Below are 24,253 nucleotides of genomic sequence, written 5' to 3'. Positions count from 1 at the left end.
AATTAAGAATACGACTATCAATTTGCAGTAACAAAGGATTATACCAAGCTCGCCATCATGACTGACTAATGCAATTTTGTGTGCTCTATTTAAGAACGTGTTTACAATATTCAAGTTGAAATCTATCAACAATTTCATCAGTTCCTTTACCCATATCTCTGATCCATATTGAATAATAAGATCAGTCATAACATAAAATGAACTTAACTGCATCTTAATATAGGAAGTATAGAAAGTAACAGTTTACGATTTTTTTTTATAATAGAAAACATAGAAATTCTATAGCTTGATCAACCAAATGCCTTATTGTCACACTTAAATACGTATAATGATCAACAGTCTCTAAAACATGATTATCATCTACTTATCAAAATCATCTGGAATGTTTCTTTTAAAAACCTTTTATTTTTTCCAAAAAAAACTACAATCTTAGTTTTAGCACAGTTAATTTTTAGACCCCAAAGGTTACAATAATTAGATATAGCATTCAAAGCCAGCTGTAATTCATGTTAATGACAACACCTGCAAAAAAAAAAAAAAAAAAAAAAAAAAAAAAAAAAAAAAAAAAAAAAAAAATAGAATGTGCACAGCTGATGATAGCGATATTTGGTCGCCAATAGTTTAGTAAAAGTAAGATGTCTGCGCCCATGTAAAATGAATTCTTTTTTCTTAATTTACATCGTATTTACGTGTACTGTTTTAACCAGTGGAATAGATGATGCCCATCTTGCATCTAAAGCGAAAGCCGACCAGATAGAACGGGCAAGGTTTGTAAATCATGCATCTTTTTATACGGTACGCATCCAAGTAAACAGACCGGTAAACGTTCAAACAATTTCGGATAGCCTTTCATAGTTATTACTGGGATGGGTGCAGATAAAAAACAACATTGTGTGATTATCCGAGCTCTTTGCGAATTAGCCTTATTCATTTGGCATTAAGATTTATTTTTATGTCTCTTCGTCAAATTTTACACCAAATTTCAGGTGTCAATTATCTATTATTTATGTTTGGAAATCAATTGGCAAAGTTTTCCATTTTGGAAAAGCTCATAAAGTCCAATAGATTGCTAGAATGACATATATATTCTTGGAAGTGTCTAGGGATGTACTACCTCTAAAGTCTGACACTAGAGGTACAGATCTGTACATTTAGTCAAGCCTGTTAGGTATTGTCTAGGAGTATGGACTTCCTTTTCCAGTTATTATGGTTTACTTACATCTTAGATTTTGTTGCAAATGAAAACTCTATCAGATAAGATTTAATTAATATTCACCTAAAACTTGAATCTTAAAATATAGCCTGCTGGCGGCAAGTGATTTTGCCTTTGCAACCAGTGCAGAGCAAGATCAGCCCCCAAATTGAATGATAGACCAGTCCATTTTAGAAATTTAGCAGGGTAAAGGTTAATGATTCATATATACCAGTGTTCACTCATTGTACATATATTCTGTCGAATAGTAAATAATCTTTGCTCAGGTTGAGCGATTAGTAATGTAAAAGACTTAAGTACAGATGTATGGCCCTGTGTTCATAGTTAGTCATCATCATCATCCTGCTTTAACATTTATTGCTTTGAAACTGCTGGTAAAGTTTACACCAAACTAGGTTTGAAGGCTGAAGCATCCTTGTATAGTCCTCTCTAAAGGTTATTCAAATGATTGTGTCTGGTCCATTTTAGGGACTACCAGAACTAAATAAGAGAAAGACGTTAAACAATTTATTCCTATGAACCACTTGATTGATCTTTACCAAACTTGGACTGTAGCATCATCCTTCTATAGACCTTTCTCATTTTTTTTCAAATGATTTGCATTGATACCTTTAAAGGGATCACCACAGCTAAAAATAGGAATACATTAAAACAACTTTCATGAACCACTTGAATCTGTTGATTAATTTTCACCAAACTTTCCTTGTATAAACCTCTCTAAACTTCTTAGCTCACCTGTCACAAAGTGACAAGGTGAGCTTTTGTGATCGCGCAGCGTCCCTCGTCCATGTGTGCATAAACTTTTGCTTGTGACCACTCTAGAGGTCATATTTTTCATGGGATCTTTATGAAAGTTGGTCAGAATGTTCATCTTGATGATATCTAGGTCAAGATCAAAACTGGGTCACGTGCGGTCTGAAACTAGGTCAGTAGGTCTAAAAATAGAGAAACCTTGTGACCTCTCTAGAGGCCATATTTTTCAATGGATCTTCATGAAAATTTGTCAGAATGTTCACCTTGATGGTATCTAGATCAAGTTCGAAACTTGGTCACATGCGGTCAAAAACTAGGTCAGTACGTCTAAAAATAGAAAAACCTTGTGACCTCTCTAGAGGCCATACTTTTCAAGGATCTTCATGAAAATTGGTCAGAATGTTCACCTTGATGATATCTAGTTCAGGTTTGAAACTAGATCATGTACCTTCAAAAACTAGGTCATTAGGTCAAATAATAGAAAAACCTTATGACCGCTCTAGAGGCCACATTTTTCATGGGATCTTTATGAAAATTGGTCAGAATGTTCATCTTGATGATATCTAGGTCAACTTCGAAACTGGGTCACGTGCGGTCCAAAACTAGGTCTGTAGGTCTGAAAATAGAAAAACCTTTTGACCTCTCTAGAGGCCATATTTTTCAATGGATCTTCATGAAAATTGGTCAGAATGTTCACCTTGATGATATCTAGGCCAAGTTCGAAACTGGGTCACTTGTGGTCAAAAACTAGGTCAGTAGGTCTAAAAATAGAAAAACCTTGTGACCTCTCTAGAGGCCATATTTTTCATGAGATCATGAAAATTGGTGAGAATGTTCACCTTGATGATCTCTAGGTCAAGTTCAGAACTGGGTCATATGAGCTCAAAAACTAGGTCACTATGTCAAACAACTGGGTCATGTAGGGACAGGTGTGCGATTCAGGAGCATCATGGTCCTCTTGTTTTTCAAATGATTTACATTGGCTCTTTTTAGAGGTTGCCAGAGCTAAAAAATAGGTAAAACTATAAAACAAATTTTTCTCATGAATCACTTAATGGATCTTCACCCAACTTGGCCTGTATTGTCCTGGATGGACCTCTGTCAAGTTTTTGTGCCCCCCCCCCATGAGTGGTGGGGGCATATAGATTTGCTCTTGTCCGTCCGTCCGAGCTCACATTTGCATACTTAGGTGGCTATAGGAACAATAGGTAACTGTACTTTTTCTTTGATGTCATTCATTCTGTAAGGCTTTTATGTGGCTATTTTTGTCTTACGTGGCTAAAGAACAATAGGGAGAACAAAAGAGTAGCCACATAAGTATCCATATGTAGGAACGTCCGTCCTTCCGAGAATGTTGTGTCGCGCCCAGCTCCAAAGTATTTGATGTAGAGTCACAAAACTATACAGGAATGTTGGTCAGCATGTGTAGTTGTGAACCTGGGGTTTCGCGTCCGGATTCATTCAGTCATGTAGGAGTTATGGCCCCTGACATTGTAAAAATTGGTCATTTTAATGTTGTGTCGCGCCTAGCTCCAAAAGTATTTGACATAGAGTCACAAAATTTTACAGGAATGTTGGTCAGCAGGTGTAGTTGTGCACCTGGGGTTTCGCGTCCAGATTCATTCAGTATTGTAGGAGTTATGGCCCCAGACTTAGTAAAAAATTGGTCATTTTAATGTTGTGTTGCGCGTAGCTCCAAAAGTATTTGACCTAGAGTCACCAAAATTTACAGGAATATTGGTCAGCATGTACAGTTGTGCACTTGGGGTTTCGCGTCCGGATTCATTCAGTTATGGAGGAGTTATGACCCCTGACTTAGTTAAAAATTTGTCATTTTAATGTTGTGTCGTGCCTAGCTCCAAAAGTATTTGACTTAGAGTCACCAAAGTTTACAGGAATGTTGGTCAGCATGTGCAGTTGTGCACCTGGGGTTTCGCGTCCTGATTCATTCAGTATTGTAGGAATTATGGCCCCTGACCTAGGAAAAAATTGTCATTTTAATGTTTTGTCGCGCGTAGCTCCGAAAATATTTTACCTACAGTCATTATTTCACTACACAAGACCAGATTTCTTGTCCAGACTTACTCAATAAAAAAGTTTGTTAAACATGTATGTTAAAATATACTTGACCTAGAATCATAAAACATTAGAGGATTGTTTTATAGCCTATGAAGTGTTCTCTTTAGGATTTTACTCAGCTAGGCAAGAGTTATGGCCAACTAAGTGAAAAATACACATAAGGTTCTTAAAAGTTTGTGTTGCAAACATCTTTAAAATTGTTTAACCTGAGTCATTAAACCATGTTACAGTGGCAGGAGTGGGGGGCACCTGTTTCCTATGGACACATATCTAGTTTTTCAAATGGGTCCACTTAGGCCTCTTTTAGAGTCCATCAGGGCTAAAATTAGAACAATCTTTTAACATTGTTGTATCAGTCAGGAATAAATTTGACCTTTAACAGCCTTAAAAACTGTATTATCTGCTTAATGGATATTCACCAAACTTGGTCAGAAGCAAGGTCAAAATGTCAAGGTTCTCAAGTGAGCAACGTCTGTCCATTTGGTCCTATTGTTGTTTTGTTCATGATGGAGACACAGATATCTTTGTAATGTATGCCTTTTATTTTTAGATGTGGTTACAATTTAATGAAGCTTTGGACAGCTGAAGTTGCCCATTCACCATTTGCAGCAGCTCCACTGATCGCTGATGTAGATGGTGACGGTAGGTTGGATATTATAGCAGCACCACTCAGTGAGTCACAGACTGTTGTAGAGGCGGAAACAGGCAAGACTCTCACTGACTCCAGATGGCCAACTCAGAAACTTGATACATCTATTCTTGCGTCGCCACTCCAGGTAAGTTACAGAGTTATCTGCCATGTTTTTTTAGTAGGAAGTGCTGTGCATAGGAAAAGGAGTCAAGAAATAACAGGTTTGATCATCTGACAGTTGTTTAAATGCAGATTCTAAGTCGGTTGTCTTTCACCCACATTTTGGGTTGTTCGGGTCAAGGTCAAAATCTTTTAACTAAAATTAGAAAAATGGTTTTCTTTCAATAACTTCAATGTGGAATGTCTGTTATAGTGATGTAAAAAATGTTTTTAACACAGTTTTAAGGGTTACCATGAAACACGTCTTAGGTGTATTTGAATGATTATTTAAAAACTGGCTAATGTCCTGTTGATTTATTTTCAGTATACAGTACAGTTTGCATTAAGACACCATAAAAGGGAAGGGCAAAATAGTGGTCTCTTAACCCAGCTGGTCTCTTAATACAACATAATAAGTTTTGTTGTTCAACAACACAGAAAGGAATTAAAAAAGTTGTATCTGAATACAAGTTGTCTCTTAATAGATGTGGTCACTGTAAAATAATAAGGAAAGAATGTTATATATTTCTCTTTCAGTTTGATATAGATGGGGATGGTATGTTAGATGTCCTTTTTGTAACATTTGCTGCAGATATTCTCTTCTATACTCCAAATGGTACAGCAATAAAGGACAAGGGCATGGAGGTAATTTTCAGCTGCAGAGTTTGCAGATGTTATGGTTTTTCTTTCATATGAATGTGACTTTGCTGCCTACTTGTCTAGTATAATAATAGCTTCAGCAATAAGAAATTCACCTACACATTTAACATTCTCAAATGTATCTTATTTTCTGAACAGATTGCTCCAGCATATGTTAAGCAGGACTGGTACAGTAAAGTTGTAGCAGTGTCAGGTGATGATATAAAGGCATATGTGAAGGAAGCCAGTGATAACATTAAACAGGTAACTTTTAGTTTATACTTATTTATTTTAGTTTGACTGTGATGAAAGCTTCAAGCTTGTGTGAATCACTCTCTAGGCCACTTCCTGGAAAATCCAGTACTGGTTTCATATGAGAAGGTATGGTCATAACCCCAACACATCATGAACCCACGACTCCCGTGTTGAGCGACTGACACCTTAACCACCAGACCACCGCTCCCCTTCATGGTAACTTTGAACATGTTTATATTGCTTTTATAGTCTTTAATGTACAGACCTTTATGTCGGTTTAACTGCAGCTTCTGTAATTTGCTTTTCGAGTAGCTGTGTGCTATAAATACATTACTACCACTTCAAGTAAAGTGATAAAGTAACAGTTTTGAATAAGAAAGTAATTAATGATATATTACTCTACGTCAACAGTTCAAATTTGACATGCCAAAAATATTTGATTTTTGGATAGTTTTTATATATGATCCATAAGCAGGACTGTTATTAATGTCAGTAACTAGGTATAAATTCATGGTAAAAACTGCATTGTTTTGTATTCAGCTTCTTTACATTCCACTTTGAATTAATTATGCTCAGAAATGATTGTGTCATGTCTTTACTGTCAGGACAAGAGTTACCTCCCTGTAGATGCACATGTCATGGCAACCCCAGTGATTGCTGATATTAACAATGACAACAAGCTAGAAGAACTCGTCATTCCAGTTTCCTATTATTTTGATGAGGAAGATTACAGGTATTCCAAAATATTTTTAAAAAATTATCAATTGAGATATTTATGCCCCCCTTCGAAGAAGGAGGGGTATATTGTTTTGCAGATGTCGGTCGGTCTGTATGTAGACCAATCCGTTTCGAGATGATAACTCAAGAACGCTTGGGCCTAGGATCATGAAAGTTGATAGGAAGGTATGTCATCACCTGCAGATGACCCCTATTGATTTTGAGATCTGTATGTCAAAGGTCATGGTCACAGTGACCCTGAACAGTTAAACAGTTTCCGGATGATAACTCAAGAACGCTTGGGCTAAGGATCATGAAAGTTGATAGAGAGGTTGGTCATGACCAGCAGATGACCCCTAGTATGTCAAAGTTCAAGGTGACAGTGACCCGGAGCAGTTAAACGGTTTCCGGATGATAACTCAAGATTGCTTGGGCCTAGGATCGTGAAAGTTGATAGGCAGGTTGGTCATGACCAGCAGATGACCCATATTGATTTTGAGGTCAGTAGGTCAAAGGTCAAGGTCACAGTGACCAGGAACAGTAAAATGGTTTCCGGGCGATACTCAGGAACGCTTGGGCCTAGGATCAGGAAAATTGATAGGGAGATTGATCATGACCAGCAGATGATCCCTATTGATTTTGAGGTCATTTGGTCAAAGTTCAAGGTCAGATTGACCAGGAACAGTTAAACGGTTTCTGGACGGTAACTTGAGAACGCTTGGGCCAAGGGTCATGAAAGATGATAAGAGGTTCATCATGACCAGCAGATGACCCCTATTGATTTTAAGGTCAGTAGGTCAAAAGTCAAGGTTACAGTGACCCGGAACATTTAAACCGTTTCCAGACAATAACTTGAGAACGCTTGGACCTAGTATCATGAAACTTGATAGGGAGGTTGGTCATGACCTGTAGATGATCCCTATAGATTTTGAGGTCTGTAGGCTAAAGGTCAAGGTCACATTGACTCGGAACAGTTAAACCCTTTCCGGACGATACCTTGAGAACGCTTGGGCCTAGGATCACTAAACTTAATAGGGAGGTTGATCATGACCAGCAGATAACCCCTGTTGATTTTGAGATCATTAGGTCAAAGGTCAATGTCACATTGAACCAGAACAGTAGAACTTTTGTTTACAGAGAGCAAATAATTTCTGTTCCTTGTGCAATTACTGAATGCATCAAGGGGGGGCATTTCGTGTTTGACGAGCTCTTGTTAGAATTAAGTCAGTAATTTCTGTCTAACATAATATGTTTTATAATGTCTTGAAAATACATTATTGTTGATAGATATCAAGAAGAGCATTAAAATAGTTCTAGTTTAACTTTTTTTCTTCCTGTTTGATCCACCTAATCTATAACAGGTTTGTTTGGGCATTGTGTTTTTTTAAAGATCCAGATACAAACTTTAGATCATTCTAGAAGTCTGTGAATGACTGAGTGAATATAATAGTGGAATCTTTCTGAATTTTTAAAATATCTTTTACAACGTCAATTTATGGCCAAAATGTATTTTCCCATTGAGAAAATCAGGCTAATCACAGTTTTGAAAAATAGTTTTTTAGCTCACCTGTCACATAGTGACAAGGTGAGCTTTTGTGATCACCCTTCGTCTGTCGTCTGTGCGTGTGTGCGTCTGTCAACAATTTCTTGTCTGCACGATAGTGGTTTCATTTATGATTTTATTTTAACCAAACTTGCACACAACTTCTTGAACTGGCCAGATTTCTTTATGGGTTCCAGAGTTATGGCCCCTGAAAGGGCCAGAATTAGCTATTTTGACCTTGTCTGCACAATAGCAGCTTCATTTATGATTTGAATTTAATCAAACTTGCACAAAACTTGTGTCACCATAAGATCTTGATTCCTTTCATGAACTGGCCAGATCCCTTTATGGGTTCCAGAGTTATGGCCCCTGAAAGGGCCAAAATTGGCTATTTTGACCTTGTCTGCATAATAGCAGCTTTATTTATGATTAGATTTTAACCAAACTTGCACACAACTTGTATCACCACAAGATCTTTGTTCCTTTCTTCAACTGGCCAGATTCCATCATGGGTTCCAGAGTTATAGCCCCTTAAAATGTCCAAAATCGGCTATTTTGGCTTTTGCAGCCATATAGGGACTTCATTTATGGTTTGATTTGATACAAACTTCCAAAATATCTTCAACAACAATAAATCCTGAATTCCGCGACGAACCTGTCAGATCCAATCGTAGGTTCCAAAGTTATTTTATATCTTATTACCTCCCCTGATTGTAATCAAAATGTGTTTTTATAAGTACTTATAGGACTTATTTGAAATTTCATTATTGTCATTAGTTGGACTGAGACAATCAGGATAGATAACTATGGACAGATTTTATGTCAGATTACCTCCCTTTATTTCAAATTAAAATGGGTATATCTCCATAACGAATGAAGATACTGATTTGAAATTTCATTTATGTCAACAGATGGACTTGGACAATCAGTGAAGATACATATTGACTGAATTTATGACAGATTACCTCCTTTATTATTTATCTAAATGAATACACCTTAGCAGCTTCTAATGAGATTGGTTTGAAGCGATCATATCATTTTGAGCAATAGTACTCAAGTGAGCGACACAGGGCCATCATGGCCCTCTTGTTTAAAAAAAGTTTACACATTTTTTGCATTAAAATGTAGCTTTTATGCTAACAAAGATAGTTTTAGAGTTTTTTGACAGTAAGTCAACAAATAAAGTCAAAACTTAAATTAGAAAAAAAAATCTGTTATCCAAAATACTGGAAAATACTCCACCAAAATTATATTGTGGTGATAAAGATCCAATTTCTGCCCTTGAAGTTCTTTTAAATGATGTATAAGATCAATTTGACTGTTTTCTTAGCGTCAATATCATGAAGTATGAAACAGACTAATGGAAGTCAAACTATTTGAAAAAACAAAAAACAACAGCATCAAGTATTAAATATTTATAGTTGGGGTTTTGTCAGTCTGATTATTACTTGGCAGAATTGTATGTTCGAGGACAATTTCTGTTCAGTTGTGATGCAAATAGAATGGTATTAAAATCACCATGTATGCTATTAAATGTATTTCAGACTTGCTGAAAATTTTGATCATATAAACAATATCAATGAGACAGACCTGGGAAAGTATGTTGTCTCTGGTATCACCATAATTGATCTTAGAGAGATGAAAGTTCTCTATACAATCTTCCTTGATCTTACAACAGTAAGTACAGGGTGTTTACCCACTCCATGTGGTGTAGGTATGAAAGTACAAAAAGTACAGAAGTCAATTTTATTTGCTGACAGTTGTATCATTTTAAAGATTACTGCAATAAAAGCATGTTATGAAAGTGAAAGTATTCAATCATTTCAGTACTGGTATGTTGTTAAATCTAAATGTGTGATAGATGTAATGTTCATTATTATTTATATGACAATACTTGAATCATGATGATTTGTCAGAATAATTTTGAGAAATACAACTTAAGAATGATTTATTGCAGAAGGTTAAGGTATTTTAGAAAAAAGCCCATGGTTTCCAGCTTACATTCTGTATATATGGAAAGACATAGATGCCATCTTTAACCATATTAATTTTAAGAACATTTTAAGGAAATGAATGGTTTTATACATGAATTCATAGAAAATGTCTGTGTGATTGATATGTGCAGAAATTGTTGACATCTTCTATTATGTTAGGAATATTGGTAGGAAATGTGCATGTAATGTATTAACACTGTCTATATATAAATTCTGTAGAAAACATCGGGGTTCCCAGCATATGTCCTGTTTACGCCTACTGTGATTGACATGGATAGAAATGGAGGCCATCTTGAGATAGTGATTGGCACCTCGGCGGGAAATGTACACGTGATTGAGGTAGAAGGAGAGATAAAAGACAGAAAAGGTTTCCCATACAGCATGGGTATTGTTCATGGACAGGTTTGTTATATTAAATATGCCATAGAGATTTATGTATTGGACATAAATTGATTGAAAATTGATGCCTTTAAGTCAAATAGACCATTTTGAAAAAAGTGAAAACAACAACAAATTGATACAGAAATAAAAGTTAAATTTTTCATTTGAATTAGATTGGTTTAGTATTGACATGTGTCTTTTGAAGCAAGAGTTCATCTCAACAGAGTTTTAGTCATCAGCTGACTTGTAGATTGGCTCTAAAGTTTTCTTGGTTGTTTGTTAAATCTGTATTTGATTCTGCTTATAAGTGGACTGTTGTAGTACTATTTTGTTCATCAATTGACAGTTAATTGATGTTTTCATGGTCAGTGACCTTTTATTAGTTATATAAAAGTGTTCATGGTGTTATTGGTCCATCTTTTTTGTGCCCCCCTATGAGTGGTGGGGGCATATAGATTTGCTCTTGTCCGTACGTCTGTCCGTCCGTCCGTCCTTACTTCCGAGCTCACATTTGCATACTTAGGTGGCTATAGGAACAATAGGTAACTGTACTCTTTTTTGATGTCATTCATTCCGTAAGTCTTTTATGTGGCTATTTTTCTCTTACGTGGCTAAAAGAACAATAGAGAGAACAAAAGAGTAGCCACATAAGTATCCATATGTAGGAAGGTCCGTCTGTGCGTCCATCCGAAGTTCATAACACGCCTAGCTTAAAAAGTTTTTGTTATAAATTGATGAAACCTTGCATGAGTCTTTTACAATTACAATTACAAATCTTTATTGTGATTTAGTCCTCCAGCCCATACACCATCAATCATATACATTATTATATACAAACATAAACATTTAAATACAACAACTCTTATAAGGAATAATGAAGTAAATATTAACTATTTATATCACTCATGTCAGAAAAAGCATTTGTTTTGAGAAAGAGGTTTGTACATAATTTCTAACTTTTTAAAGCTTCAATACATGCCTGTCCATGTATCTTGCCGAAACGAAATAAAGAAAAGACATGGACAGAATAGATTAATATCTGTACCTTTGTTACTATGCCCAACTATCAGCCTTGTCAAGGCAAGACCAATATCTTGGCTATAATGAAAGTAATGCTTTTTCATAAAATAAAACTTGTACAAAATATAAATACAAGAGTTATGGCATATGTAAAACATACACCACAAAATTTAAACTATCTCTATCTCAGACAGACGTAACTTTAAAGCATTATATATATAAACTGCAGTATTTTTAATAATATTTTCATTTTTGGAAGCCAACAAATTATTAAATTTATGAACATTTGGATTTTCATAAACATTTTTTGGTATGTCTTTATCATGGTATGAACTTGTGCACCTCCTATTTTTCGTCTGGCTCCGCCCCCGTTTTTTAGCTCACCTGTCACAAAGTGACAAGGTGAGCTTTTGTGATCGCGCAGTGTCCGTCGTCCGTCCGTGCGTCAACGTTTGCTTGTGACCACTCTAGAGGTCACATTTTTCATGGGATCTTTATGAAAATTAGTCAGAATGTTCAGCTTGATGATATCTAGGTCAAGTTCAAAACTGGGTCACGTGCAGTCAAAAACTAGGTCAGTAGGTCTAAAAATAGAAAAACCTGCTGACCTCTCTAGAGGCCATATATTTCACAAGATCTTCATGAAAATTGGTCAGAATATTTACCTTGATGATATCTAGATCAAGTTCGAAACTGGGTCACGTGCCGTCAAAAACTAGGTCAGTAGGTCAAATAATAGAAAAACCTTGTGACCTCTCTAAAGGCCATATATTTCATGGGATCTGTATGAAAGTTAGTCTGAATGTTCATCTTGATGATATTTAGGTCAAGTTCGAAACTGGGTCACGTGCGGTCAAAATCTAGGTCAGTAGGTCTAAAAATAGAAAAACCTTGTGACCTCTCTAGAGGCCATACTTATGAATAGATCTTCATAAAAGTTGGTCAGAATGTTCACCTTGATTATATCTAGGTCAAGTTTGAAAGTGGGTCACGTGTTTTCAAAAACTAGGTCAGTAGGTCAAATAATGAAAAAACCTTGTGACCTCTCTAGAGGCCATATTTTTCATGGGATCTGTATGAAAATTGGTCTGAATGTTCATCTTGATGATATCTAGGTCAGGTTTGAAACTGGGTCAACTGTGGTTTAAAACTAGGTCAGTAGGTCTAAAATTAGAAAAATCTTGTGACCTCTCTAGAGACCATACTTTTCAATGGATCTTCATGAAAATTGGTCAGAATGTTCACCTTGATGACATCTAGGTTAAGTTCGAAACTGGGTCACATGCCATCAAAAACTAGGTCAGTATATCAAATAATAAAAAAAACCTTGTGACCTCTCTAGAGGCCATATTTTTCATGGGATCTGTATGGAAGTTGGTTTGAATATTCATCTTGATGATATCTAGGTCAAGTTCGAAACTGGGTCAACTGTGGTCAAAAACTAGGTCAGTAGGTCTAAATATACAAAAACCTTTTGACCACTCTAGAGGCCATATTTTTCAATGGATCTTCATGAAAATTTGTCTGAATGTTCACCTTGATGATATCTAGATAAAATTTGAAACTGGGTCACATGTTGCCAAAATTAGGTCAGTAGGTATAGAAATAGAAAAACCTTGTGACCTCTCTAGAGGCCATACTCTTCATGAGATCTTCATGAAAATTGGTGAGAATGTTCACCTTGATAATATCTAGGTCAAGATCAGAACTGGGTCATGTGCCTTCAAAAACTAGGTCATTAGGACAGATAATAGAAAAACCTTGTGACCTCTCTAGAAGCCATATTTTTCAATGGATCTTCATGAAAATTGGGTCATGTGGAGACAGGTGAGCGATTCAGGACCATCATGGTCCTCTTGTTGGAGTTGTGGCCCCTGAAATAGTCAAAAATGCACATTTTCACCTTGTGACATGCCTAGCTCAAAAAGTATTTGATATAGATTCATGAAACCTTGCTTGAGTCTTAATCATGATATGAACTTGCGCACCTATTTTTCATCTGGGTCCGCTCCCTATTTCTAGAGTTATGGCCCCTGAAATAGTCAAAAAATGCACATTTTCACCTTGTGACATGCCTAGCTCAAAAAGTATTTGATATAAATTGATGAAACCTTGCATGAATCTTTATAATGATATGAACTTGCACACCTCCTATTTTTCATCTTGGTCCGCCCCCTATTTCCAGAGTTATGGCCTCTGAAATAGTCAAAAAATGCACATTTTCACCTAATTATGTGCCTCACTCAAAAGTATTTAATGTAAATTCGAAACCTTGCTTGAGTCTTATCAAAATTGTTTTTGCACATTGGCTTTTTTTAAAATTAAGCTTTTATTACAGGTTAGGCCCTTGAAATGCCAAAATGTGGTTTTTGTTTGTGATGCCATAGCTAAAAAAGTTTGGGTAAGAAAAATGAACCCATTCCAAAAATTTTTTTTTGGGCTTTTACCCCATTAAGACTGCAAACTTTGAAGTTTTCCCCTTTTTTGTGACAAGTACCGGGGGGGGGGGGGGGGGGGGAGCACACCCTATGTCCTACAGTCCCTCGACACTTTTCAGTTTTCCTATGAGTGCGGAGACTGTCAAATTTGGGTATTAGTGCACCCACATTGTGAAAAAAACCCTTTTATATAATCATTTTTATCAGTGACAGTGGAGTTGTAAATCGTGACAGTCCCCTGGAGTTTATAGCTTTTGAACTAGTGGAAATGTTGTATTTTTAAAAAGATGATGGTCCCTGAAGGGGAAAAAGTAATTTTTCAGGAGACAACTCCCCCGGCGAGATGTTTGAGTGGGGTGACGGATATGTGGAGGTATTGTTGAAAAATAAAGGGTACATTTTAGTTGTTTCTGAAGGTTGTCTGTACCCCGGGAAAAGCTAAAAGTCATACTCCTAAAGAAAAAATAGTGAAGAACTTTGGAGTAAAATGGCAAAATCCCTTGTATGATCTATTTTTGAAAGGGTTTTTTAGCCACCGTCCTAGTGAAAGGGGTTTTTGTGATACCGTTCGTCCGTCTTGCGTGCGTCAACAATTTTTGTCGCTGATAGTGGTTTTTTTTTATGATTTTTTTTTAAAAAAAATTGCACACAACTTGTATCCCATAAGAGGGGGGGTTTCCCTTTTCTGAATGGCCAGTTTCCTTTATGCTTTCCAGAGTTTGGCCCCCAAAAAGGGCAAAAATTAGCTATTTTGCCCTTTGTCTGCCTAGCGTTCATTTATGATTTGAATTTAATAAAATTGCACAAATTTGGTTGTCACCAAAGATCTCGGTTCTTTTTGAACTGGCCGTTTTTTGGGGTCCAGAGTTACCCCCTGAAAGGGAAAAAATTAGCTTTTTGCCTTGTTTGCCAATAGCAGTTCATTTTGTTTTTGTTTTTAACCAAATTCACACAACTTGTTCACCACAAGATCTTTTTTCCTTTTCTTGAAGGGCCGATTTTTCAGGGGTTTCCGGTTATGGCCCCTTTTAAAAGGTCCAAAAGGGCAAATTTGGTTTTGCAGCCTTAGAGGTTTTCATTTAGGTTTTATTTGACCAAATTTTCAAAATATCTTAACGAAATAATTTTGGTTTCCATGAAAAATCAGATCCAATCAGGTTCCGAGTTTTTTATATTGTTTTCCCTCCCCTGTTTGTAATCAAAGGTTTATATCAGAAAAGTACTTATAGGATTATTTGAAATTTCTTTTTTGTCTTAGTTGGACTGAGTCAATCAGGGTGATAACTATGGATGATTTTATGTAAAATTTACCCCCCTTTATTTAAAATTAAAATGGGAATCTCTGTAACTAATGAAGATATGATCGAAATTTCATTATGTCAACGTTTTATTGGAGATTTTTTTTGTTCATTACAATTTTTTTTTTTTAATTTTACCCCCCTTTTACGTTAATAAAAGCTTATTTTTAAAAAACTTTTTTTTTTGGGCCCATGGGGAAAAAACCCGAGACCACTTTTCTGTGGACAACATGGTGGTTCCCCAAATTTTTTTAGGGTTTTTTGGAATATCTGTACCTTGTAGAATTTTTTTTTTTTTTGGTTTAAATTTTCCCTTTTGTTGTTCTGTTTTTGGCTTAGATTTTTTTTTGGGCCCTTCTTGTCCTCAAGTGCAATGTAACAGGTGAGGATATAGGGCCATCAGGGCCCTTGTTTGATTTGTAATTTGTTTAAATTTTGACCATCAACTAATACAAAATTTGGGTCTAATCCTTTCTTTATAGGTAAATGTATTGTTTGTTTAAAAATAGCGGGTCAATACCACCCACTTTTTTTCATAAGTAAAAATTTCTTTTGAAAAAAAATTTTTTGGATTTGAATATTCGGGAAAAGTATCAGGCCGTTAGTGTATTGGGGAAAAGTCATCTTCCCAGTGTGTTAATGCAATTGCATTATAATACATGTATGAAAATTTTTAAAATGTTGTGTTAGATTAAATCTTATACTTTTTTAAAAATTTGATTTAAAATATTAAAGGCTACTGTTAATAATTTCTTTAAAAAATTTTTTAAAAAAAATTTTGTTTTTTTATTCACGAGTGTATTTGCATAATGGGGTGATGGAAAGGTGCTGATAAAGGGCCCATAAAAAGGGACATCAATTTTTATAAAATTTTTAGCTAAAAAAAGTGTCTCCCAAAGGAAAAATTTTAACTGGTAAGGTTTAACATCATTTTGCGGGTGTTGTTTGCACAGTGCATTGCTATGGAGAGCTTGACTTATGTTGTAGGGTCATGGATTTGGTCCCGCTATTGTTTTTACTAAGAAACCCAAGAGTGTTTTTTCTACTTTTTTACATTTGTCCCTTTTGAGGGGGAATTTGCAGAAACTTGTTTAAAATGTTGACATGAAAATATCAGAATTTTTTTATTTTAAAAATAGTACTGTATGATACTTCTGAAAAAACAAAGTTAAATTCTTTTGCGATGAAAAAACAAATTTTTACCTTTTCTTATTGCTTTCAGTGTAGATTTTTTAAAATTAAAACCTGTTTTTTTAAAAAACTGAATTAGTAATTGTGATCTACTGAACAATTTCAAATTCCCATTTTAAAGGGAAAAATAAAGTTTTTGGGATTTTTGATAAAAATAAAAAAAAAGGCCCGTCCCCTGAAAAAATAAAATAGGGGGTTTCGACCAGCTGGATCCAGACCACCCTGCGATCAGCAGTCTGGCAGGACCCCATGCTGTTCGCAAAGGGTTTTTTAAATTGAGTAGGTTTTTAAAAGCGAACAGCATGGACCCTGCCCAGTGGCAGATGCGCAGGTGGTCTGGTTTCTTGCTTGTCGCACCCCCACTATGTGGTTTTCATGGCACGGCTCAATGTTTACAGGTTTTTCTGTCGAAGAGGGGGCCCTTCTGTGGTTTCCATGACCAGCCTGTAAAAACACACTTCCCTATTGGAAAAAAACCTCATTGGTTAAATATTTCACATGATTGGGTTTGTCCAACAGGGTTAGAGCTTTAATATCAAAAGGGATGGGACATTATTTGCATGGGAAGGGGGAGGGAAAGGAAACATTAAATACATTTAAAGATGAATATCAAAAACACCAGCTTTATCTTTGCCCTCAGAAAAAAAATTCCCCCCAAATGATTTTTTTTTGAGATAAAGGGAAAAAAACTAAAGATAATTTGAATATCCTTTTTTCTGCTTAACCCTTACCATGCTGGACACTTGATTCTGCCTTTGCGCCCGGTGATCATGATCAGCCAGCAATCCAGCGTGATCAGATTTTCATGTTTCCCTTCATCAGTTTTTTTTGGTTCAATTCTTTTAACAGTAAATGTTACGTCCAAATTTTCAAAGTGGACAACTTCATTATACAAATTTAGCGGGGAAAGGGGTTTTTTAAAAAATTTTGTTTCAGCAGGTGAAAACCTTGTTTGTCGGTTGCTGTCGGGGGCCCCAGCTTTTTTGGTTGTTGCCTTAATGTTTGAAATATTGTATGGGGGGATATACAAGATTTCGGTCAGTTAAAGATATTGTTTCTGTGAAAATGAAAACGTTGTATTTGCTTCTACTATTGTATGTTTTTAAATCTGTAGAATAAAATGCAACATTTAGAGAAACCGCATTTGCTCTGAATAGAAATCAAAATTTTTCGCATGTATTTTTTCATAATACAGGGGGGTTTTCCCTTCAATCGGATTGTTTTTGTCAGGTATCAGTTTAATGACTTGGAATTTATTTATTTTTTAGCAAAAAAATATTCAGAAACCCAGATGGTTTTAAAAAATTTCTATTTTCAGTTTGGTGTGTATTTCTGAGGTAGTGGGAAACCGAGGTGAAATGATGGCAGTAGTTTCAATGTTTTCAGCAAAATGGACCCAAATTTTGTTAAACAAAAAAAGAACCTCATGTATTTTTAAAAAGTATAATATTCTCTTTCATTTTCTGAAAATTTAAAATGTAAGAATGTATTGAAAAATTAGACAAAAAATGCGTTTTGTTTGCAAACTTTTTTAAAATGCTTTTTTTTTTTTATCTTGGGATTTACGTAAATTTTGCTAAGGTTTTTTTTAAAAAAAGGAAATTAAAAATTAAAAATTTTTTTTAATTTTTGGAGTACATGTATTTGAGCTATTTCATTTTAGTTTTGGGATGTAAAAAAATTTGGGCATAATGTTTTTTTTTGTTTAAAGTATGGTATCTTTTTGGGAAAAAAATTTCTTTCCTTTAAAGACACAAAACCCTGGGGTAATAGGCGTGGCCGGTAAATGGCGAAAATGAAGTTCCCATTAAATAAAATACTCGTTTGTTAAATTTGTAATAAAAACACGTTTAGGGGGTAAAAAAACAGTGAAGTACAGTAGGGCCATAGAAATTTTAGAAGGGTTTTTTTTACACTAAGCACATTTTTGATTGGAAGGGACTCGGTGTTATGTTTCCCTACAAAAACACAGCATCCATGTATTTTTACGGGCAAAATGGTTTGGGTAGATTGGAAATTAAATTTGAAGTTAAATACTTTTGGATCATGTTTTCAGGAGAAATTTAAAATCTGATGAAAATATAATTCGCAAATTTTAAGATGAAAAAATGTTAAGATGTTATTGTCATGTTGTTTTTTGTGTAATTTTAAACACCATTTGCTTATTTAGACTACTTAATTTTTTTATCATTGAGATCATTCTGTATTATGACCCTTCTAAAAATTATAAAAACACTAAAGATATACTAGTACGTGCCAGTAGAAAAAAACTGTTTTTATGACTTTATTACACATTGCACACGGCTATGCCTTGTGCGCCTATTCCAGAATGTAAAAGGAGGCGGAAGAGTTTGCGTTTTAGACGTGAAAAAAAATTTATGTTTAATATTTATTTGCTTGAAAATCGTATGAAGATCAAGTGCTTTTTTTTTTTAAAATGAATTCCTTTTTGGTAAAAAAGTGGGTTTTTTTATATTTTTAGCAAACGAAAAGCTTAATGCGTCATATTACGGGCCCACAGGGCTATATATAGAGGGATAAAAAAATGGTTTTCTTAATATTTCAGGTTTTTTTTGGGGAGCCCCCTTCTTTTCCGAGGTGTGTTTTCCAGCCTGGTTATATTTTTTTTTGTTGAATCATTTCAAAACCAAGCCGGTCATGTGTATTATTTTGCCCAATAAACAGGGACTTTTTGCTCGGATATTTTTCCCTTTAGGTAAGTTGCTTTTCTACTAGACTAACCCTTATCTGCGGACAAAAATTGATTGACTTTGCGCCCAGTGAGATCATGATCAGCCGCAACCCATGCGTTGATCAGATCTGCATTTTGCATTCAGTCAGTATTTTTTTAGCAAGCCCCCCTTTTAAAAATTAATGGTACTGCCCAATTGAAAGTGGACAAGTTTTTATAGAAATTTGCAGGATAAGGGTTTAAAACAAAAAACCCAATTGTTTCATGATTTTTGCATGGTGTTTCAAATGCAAAACAAATATCATGTACATGTATTTGGAATAAATGAAGTGGATCATAAGCATTTTAAAATTTTATGGCATCATGTGTTCACTGTTGGAAGTAGAACCCTTGGGGTTTTTAAAAAACCTGCAAAAAGTCACTTAGATTTTACAGCTTTTAAAAAAAAAAAATCCCATTTTATGAAAAAAAATTCTTAGCAGCGGGCATACCCCAAAAAAATTTCTTACAATTTAGTCAAAACCAGCCCCTTTGATGTTTTGAAACATTTATTGATACGGTTCTTTCTAGTTTACCAGAAAACATTACAAATTCTACTTCGGGTTTAATCAGAAAATTCTGGAAGTTTTTTCAAGGGTTTGTTGATGGCACCGTTTTTTACCTGGTGATTATTCCCGGGGGTTAATCATGGTTCCCCACCCAAAAGTTTTTTACCATTTCTTTCCCCGTCAAAAGATAGATAACATATCTTAAATTAGTTTTTTTTACATATATGTATTTATCAATTTCATTTTTCAATGAACCTTTAGTGCAGGGTTTTAAATTTCTGCATATACATTTATTAGTGTTATGGAGGGTAGCGGCTTTTATGAAAAAATGAACGTACAGTATGAGCTTAAATAACTAGAAATTTGGGCCTTGGCTCTAAAAAGTCTGGAAAAATAAAATTGGAGCAAGTTTATGGCAGTTCATGTAGAGTTATAAAATGTGAAATGAGACATTGTCAGTGAAATTATAACTTAAGGTTCAACTATGGGTAAGTGCATTTTTCGTATTTAAAAATTAGTTTCAATCTATCCCCGGGTGTTTTTGGGTTTTAAGATAGCAAAATTAAATTACTTTTTAATCCATTTTGTGAAAGGGATTTTTGATTGTTGTTTTTTTCCTAAAGAATGAAGAGTGTTAGGCTTGATTTATAGGGTTTCTGTATCTCTGTAAAATTCATTGAGCGAGTCAGTAAGTAGGACAGGACATAAGCTGTTAGAATCCAGAGATAGAGCTTTAAAAATAATGCAGACAAAATATTCATATGAATGTTACGGAAATGTAAATGTTTCATAAATAGGCTGTTCTGTAATGAGTGAGAATACTTATTGGGATATTTTACATTTTAATTGAGAAAATTTTTGTACTTTTTTTTTTTTGTTATTTTTGAAATTCTTTGGATTACAGAAAAGATTTTAAATGATGTAAGGGTTTATTTTTTATATCTGTAAAAACAAGAGCTTTACCTAAGGGGGAATAATAAGCCTGTTCCAGCAAAATGGGTAGGACAGAAAACCCAAGCATGACGCACTGGGGGAGTAGTAGTGGCAGTGGTGGAAAGAGGATATTAGAAACAAGTAACTAAATTTAAAAAATTTTTTAAATCGTTTTACAAAATCAGCAATGAAGAAGTGAGGGGGATGTGTGAGGGATAAAAAACACAGTACAAGAAACTGAACTGGAAAAGTAAAAAAAATTTAAAAATTAATTTTGGCCCTTTGGCCATTTCCCCCAAAAAACAATGGGAGTTCCTTTGTGGTACTTATCCTGTGTAATGTAATGAAAGATGTGACTTAAACTTAAGGACTTGGGTTTGAAATCATTTTCGGGGCTCAGTTCTTTTTTACCTTTTGACCCCAAAAACAATAGAATTTTTTTAAAACCCTTATGATGCTGGCCCGATTGATTTTGCCTTTGCGCCCAGTGCAGATCATGATAGTGCAAACCAGCGTTGATTAATTGCATGTTCACCATTCAGTCAGTTTCTTTTTGGTTGCATCCTTTTTAACAGTCCAGTCCCAATTAAAAGGGAAAAGTTCATTAAAGAAATTTAAGGGTAAGGGTTTTGGGGTGCTTAGGTAGTCATATTGAAAGGCCCTTTGAAAGTGTAGGTTTATACTTTCTTAGGGAGGAAAAATAAAATGTTAATAAAAAGACAGTTTCCAAATCCATCCTTTGTTTTTAACCCCAGTGATCAGTTTTAAGCTTAAAACCCGTTTTTATGTTGGTCAATGTTGTTAAAAAGAATGAAAGTTCACGGGAAATTTTGGGACATGAGACAATATTTGAGCCTGCCTGGAAAAAAAACATAGTGGTTTGGCCCGCATGGTCTAGACCAGCCTCGCATCCCCCCAAGTCTGGTCGGTCCATGTGTTCGCTAACGTTTCCCAACCCAAATGTTTTAAAAAAGCAAACGCTGGGCCTGACCAGACTGCGGGGATGCGCAGGCGGGTTTGGGATCCTGTGGTCGAAAAACCCACTAGTTGGTTTTCTATGGCAGGGCCCCTCAATTTGTTAACATTTTTTATTATTTGAAGTTTTGGTTTTGTTTCCCAGCCAAAATTTCAGCAAAAAGGGTTTTATTTATGACAGCGTTTAACACTTCAATAAAGTTTTACATTTGGTTAGGATTTTTCACATAATTTTTTTGAAGTCCCCCTGGCATTGACGGGAAAACTTTGGGTTGATACATGCCCTTTTAAAGGCACTTTTTCTTATCCTTTAAAAAGCATTCTAGCATACCAGAGTTACCATGTTGTCTTGCAATTTTGATGAACCTCTGATGGATGAGAATATTGAAAAGTGATAATCAGTTCTATATTTTCTTTATTTTATTATCGAAGCATTTCAGCCCACTTTTTAAACATATAAAACATGTTAAAACATATATCACATTTATCTCTTCATTTTTTGAACAAAAACGAGTGTGGGACAAAATCTGCTGAAACTAGCATACCTGGTCCAAAGTATTGTTGTAGATTTGGCAATTAACAGTACTGTTTGATCACAAGGTTCAATTTTCAGTGGACTTTTATTAAAGAATTTTCTTCAGAAAATAATAATGTTGGCCATAATATTACAAATGATTAAATATTCGGTGTTTTAGCCCAAAAACCATCTAAAGATTGTAAATGATTGTAAAATTATATTTGGTTCTGGAAAAAAAAAGTTTTTTAAAAAAAGCCTTATCACAAAATGGCGAATCAAAAGTGGGTTTAAACCCGTTTTTTTTTTTTTTTTTTTTAAAGAAAGAAAAATACAGATGTGTTACTTTTTAAAACTCAGTAAAAATAAAAATAAGTTGTTAAAAGTCAAAAGGGTATGAGAAAAAATATTGAGCTAAAAAATTTTTTGCAAACTTTAGAAAGGGTTTTTTAAATGACTGGAGGAAAAAATTTGCTAGAGTGCCTGACATCTGAGCCTTTTAATGCTGGGGGCTAGTGGAAAAAAAAAATATTTTGATCCCAATGAACTTTAGGAGAATGGTATCAGGTTTAATTCACCAGTATTTCTTGAATGCCACAGACAAAAAACTGATGCAAACGAATGGTTGACTGTTTTAAATAAAATGGAAGAAACATCAAAAAAATAAATACAAATTTCGTTTGATGTCCCACTTTCACAACTAGCTATTTCAGGGGAAAAGGGTTTACAAATGTCCACTTAAAAAGGTCAAAATTTCAGATCTGAATGTCTGTACAAGGGAAACATATTTCCAAATAGGAAATGTAATAAATTAAACACTCAACTTACAGACAAAAACGAGGTAAAACAATTTATGTATTTGGCACATTTTTGCAAAAAAATGGAGGGGAAACCAAAGGGGGCAAAAAGTGATCTTGATGAACATAAAGGTGAACGGGTCACCCCTTTCCAATGCCTTTTTCATGGTGGAAGAAACTAAATAGTTTAAAGTTTTTGAAACAGGGAAAAAGTTTACTTTTACACAAAACGTGGGTTTTTAAATATGAATGCCTTAAAATTTTACTTGGTATAGATGATCACCTAGTTTAGGATATAAATACAATGAAAAAAAATGAAATAAAATTTGCTGTAGACTTCAATTTAAGCATGCAGATCATTTAATATATCATTCTGATACCCCTATACTGCCCAGTGCCAGGTTTGTTTTAGTTACAGGTTGCCAGAAGTACCTGGAAATGACTAAAACTTCAACAGTAGCTTTCTTTGATGTCACACATTTAAAGTACATGGAAAATTTGCAGGTTTAAAGTTATTTCAGTGCTCTGTTTATATATAGAAACAAAACATTGCCCCTTTCTGTTTGTTACATGTATTTTTGAGGCATTTTTTTAATCCTATTAAAAGTTCATGTAGCTCTAAAAGAAACCAGGACCAATGTGTGTTGTCAAACTTTAAAAATTGCAAAAATGATGTATGATCTATTTTTAACGTATAAAAACGAAGACATTACCCTACTACATTTAGCAATAAAATTCCTGATCCTTTATTTTTTTGGTACATGCCTGAAGAAATAGGCAAAAAATGTTTTTGATGTTTTTTTACTAATTTGTATGAAGAAAAATTTAAACTTCATTAATCACTTTGACATCTTTTCCTGATGGGAAACCATCCGAAGGTATGGGAGGAGAAGCCGTTTTCCCGTTTAAAGTGAGACTAAGCAGGGAGCCACAAGTTCCCAAATTTATGTCTCTTTTATGACAAAAACCGGGATGGAATCCATGACCTCTCCCATTTAAAACGACACCTTCACAGGTTAAATCTGCGGTTACAAATACAGTTGAACCTAGCTTAAGAGCTTTAAAATCCCGTAAAAGAAAATGCCTAGCTCTTAAAGTCATTATTTTATCCCCCAAATTGAAATTTTTGGGGTTTTTTTTAACCTGTAAAAAAGAACCGTGCATGTAAACACCCTGAGCTTTTTCCCAAAAAAAAGGTCTTTTAAAAAAAAAGTTGGACGTAAAGGAAAGTATCCATTTTTGTCTTGGCCCCCTGGGTTTTTTAATTCCCTTAAAAAAAAAACAATGAAATAAGTCATAAATGGGCAGTTTAAATCAAAAAATTTTAGCGCCAAATCATCAAACTGTTTTCCCGTTTTTACCAGATTTTTTATGTCTGAGCTAAATTTGTTCCAGCATGTAATTTCCACGGAATTAACTATGTGGTCTATGATGTAGGGGTACATCAAGTTGAGAAAAGAGTTAATCTTTTTCTAAGTTCCGT

The 24,253-nt window shown here is 34.8% G+C and overlaps 1 protein-coding gene across 1 annotated transcript; it reads left to right on the top strand.

Annotated features, from left to right (window-relative positions):
- Positions 1-609: 609 nt before the first annotated feature.
- Positions 610-10,436, top strand: LOC123526835 (uncharacterized). The gene is made up of 7 exons (XM_053528665.1): positions 610-767; positions 4,596-4,821; positions 5,373-5,480; positions 5,634-5,738; positions 6,335-6,462; positions 9,534-9,666; positions 10,203-10,436. Exons 1-7 carry the CDS (start codon positions 655-657, stop codon positions 10,434-10,436), a joined length of 1,047 nt encoding a protein of 348 aa, XP_053384640.1. The 5' UTR covers positions 610-654.
- Positions 10,437-24,253: the final 13,817 nt, after the last annotated feature.

This window comes from Mercenaria mercenaria, chromosome 1 (assembly GCF_021730395.1).
Source record: "Mercenaria mercenaria strain notata chromosome 1, MADL_Memer_1, whole genome shotgun sequence".
NCBI classification, from domain to species: Eukaryota; Metazoa; Mollusca; class Bivalvia; order Venerida; family Veneridae; genus Mercenaria; species Mercenaria mercenaria.
This window is presented reverse-complemented; position numbering and strand designations above follow the sequence as displayed.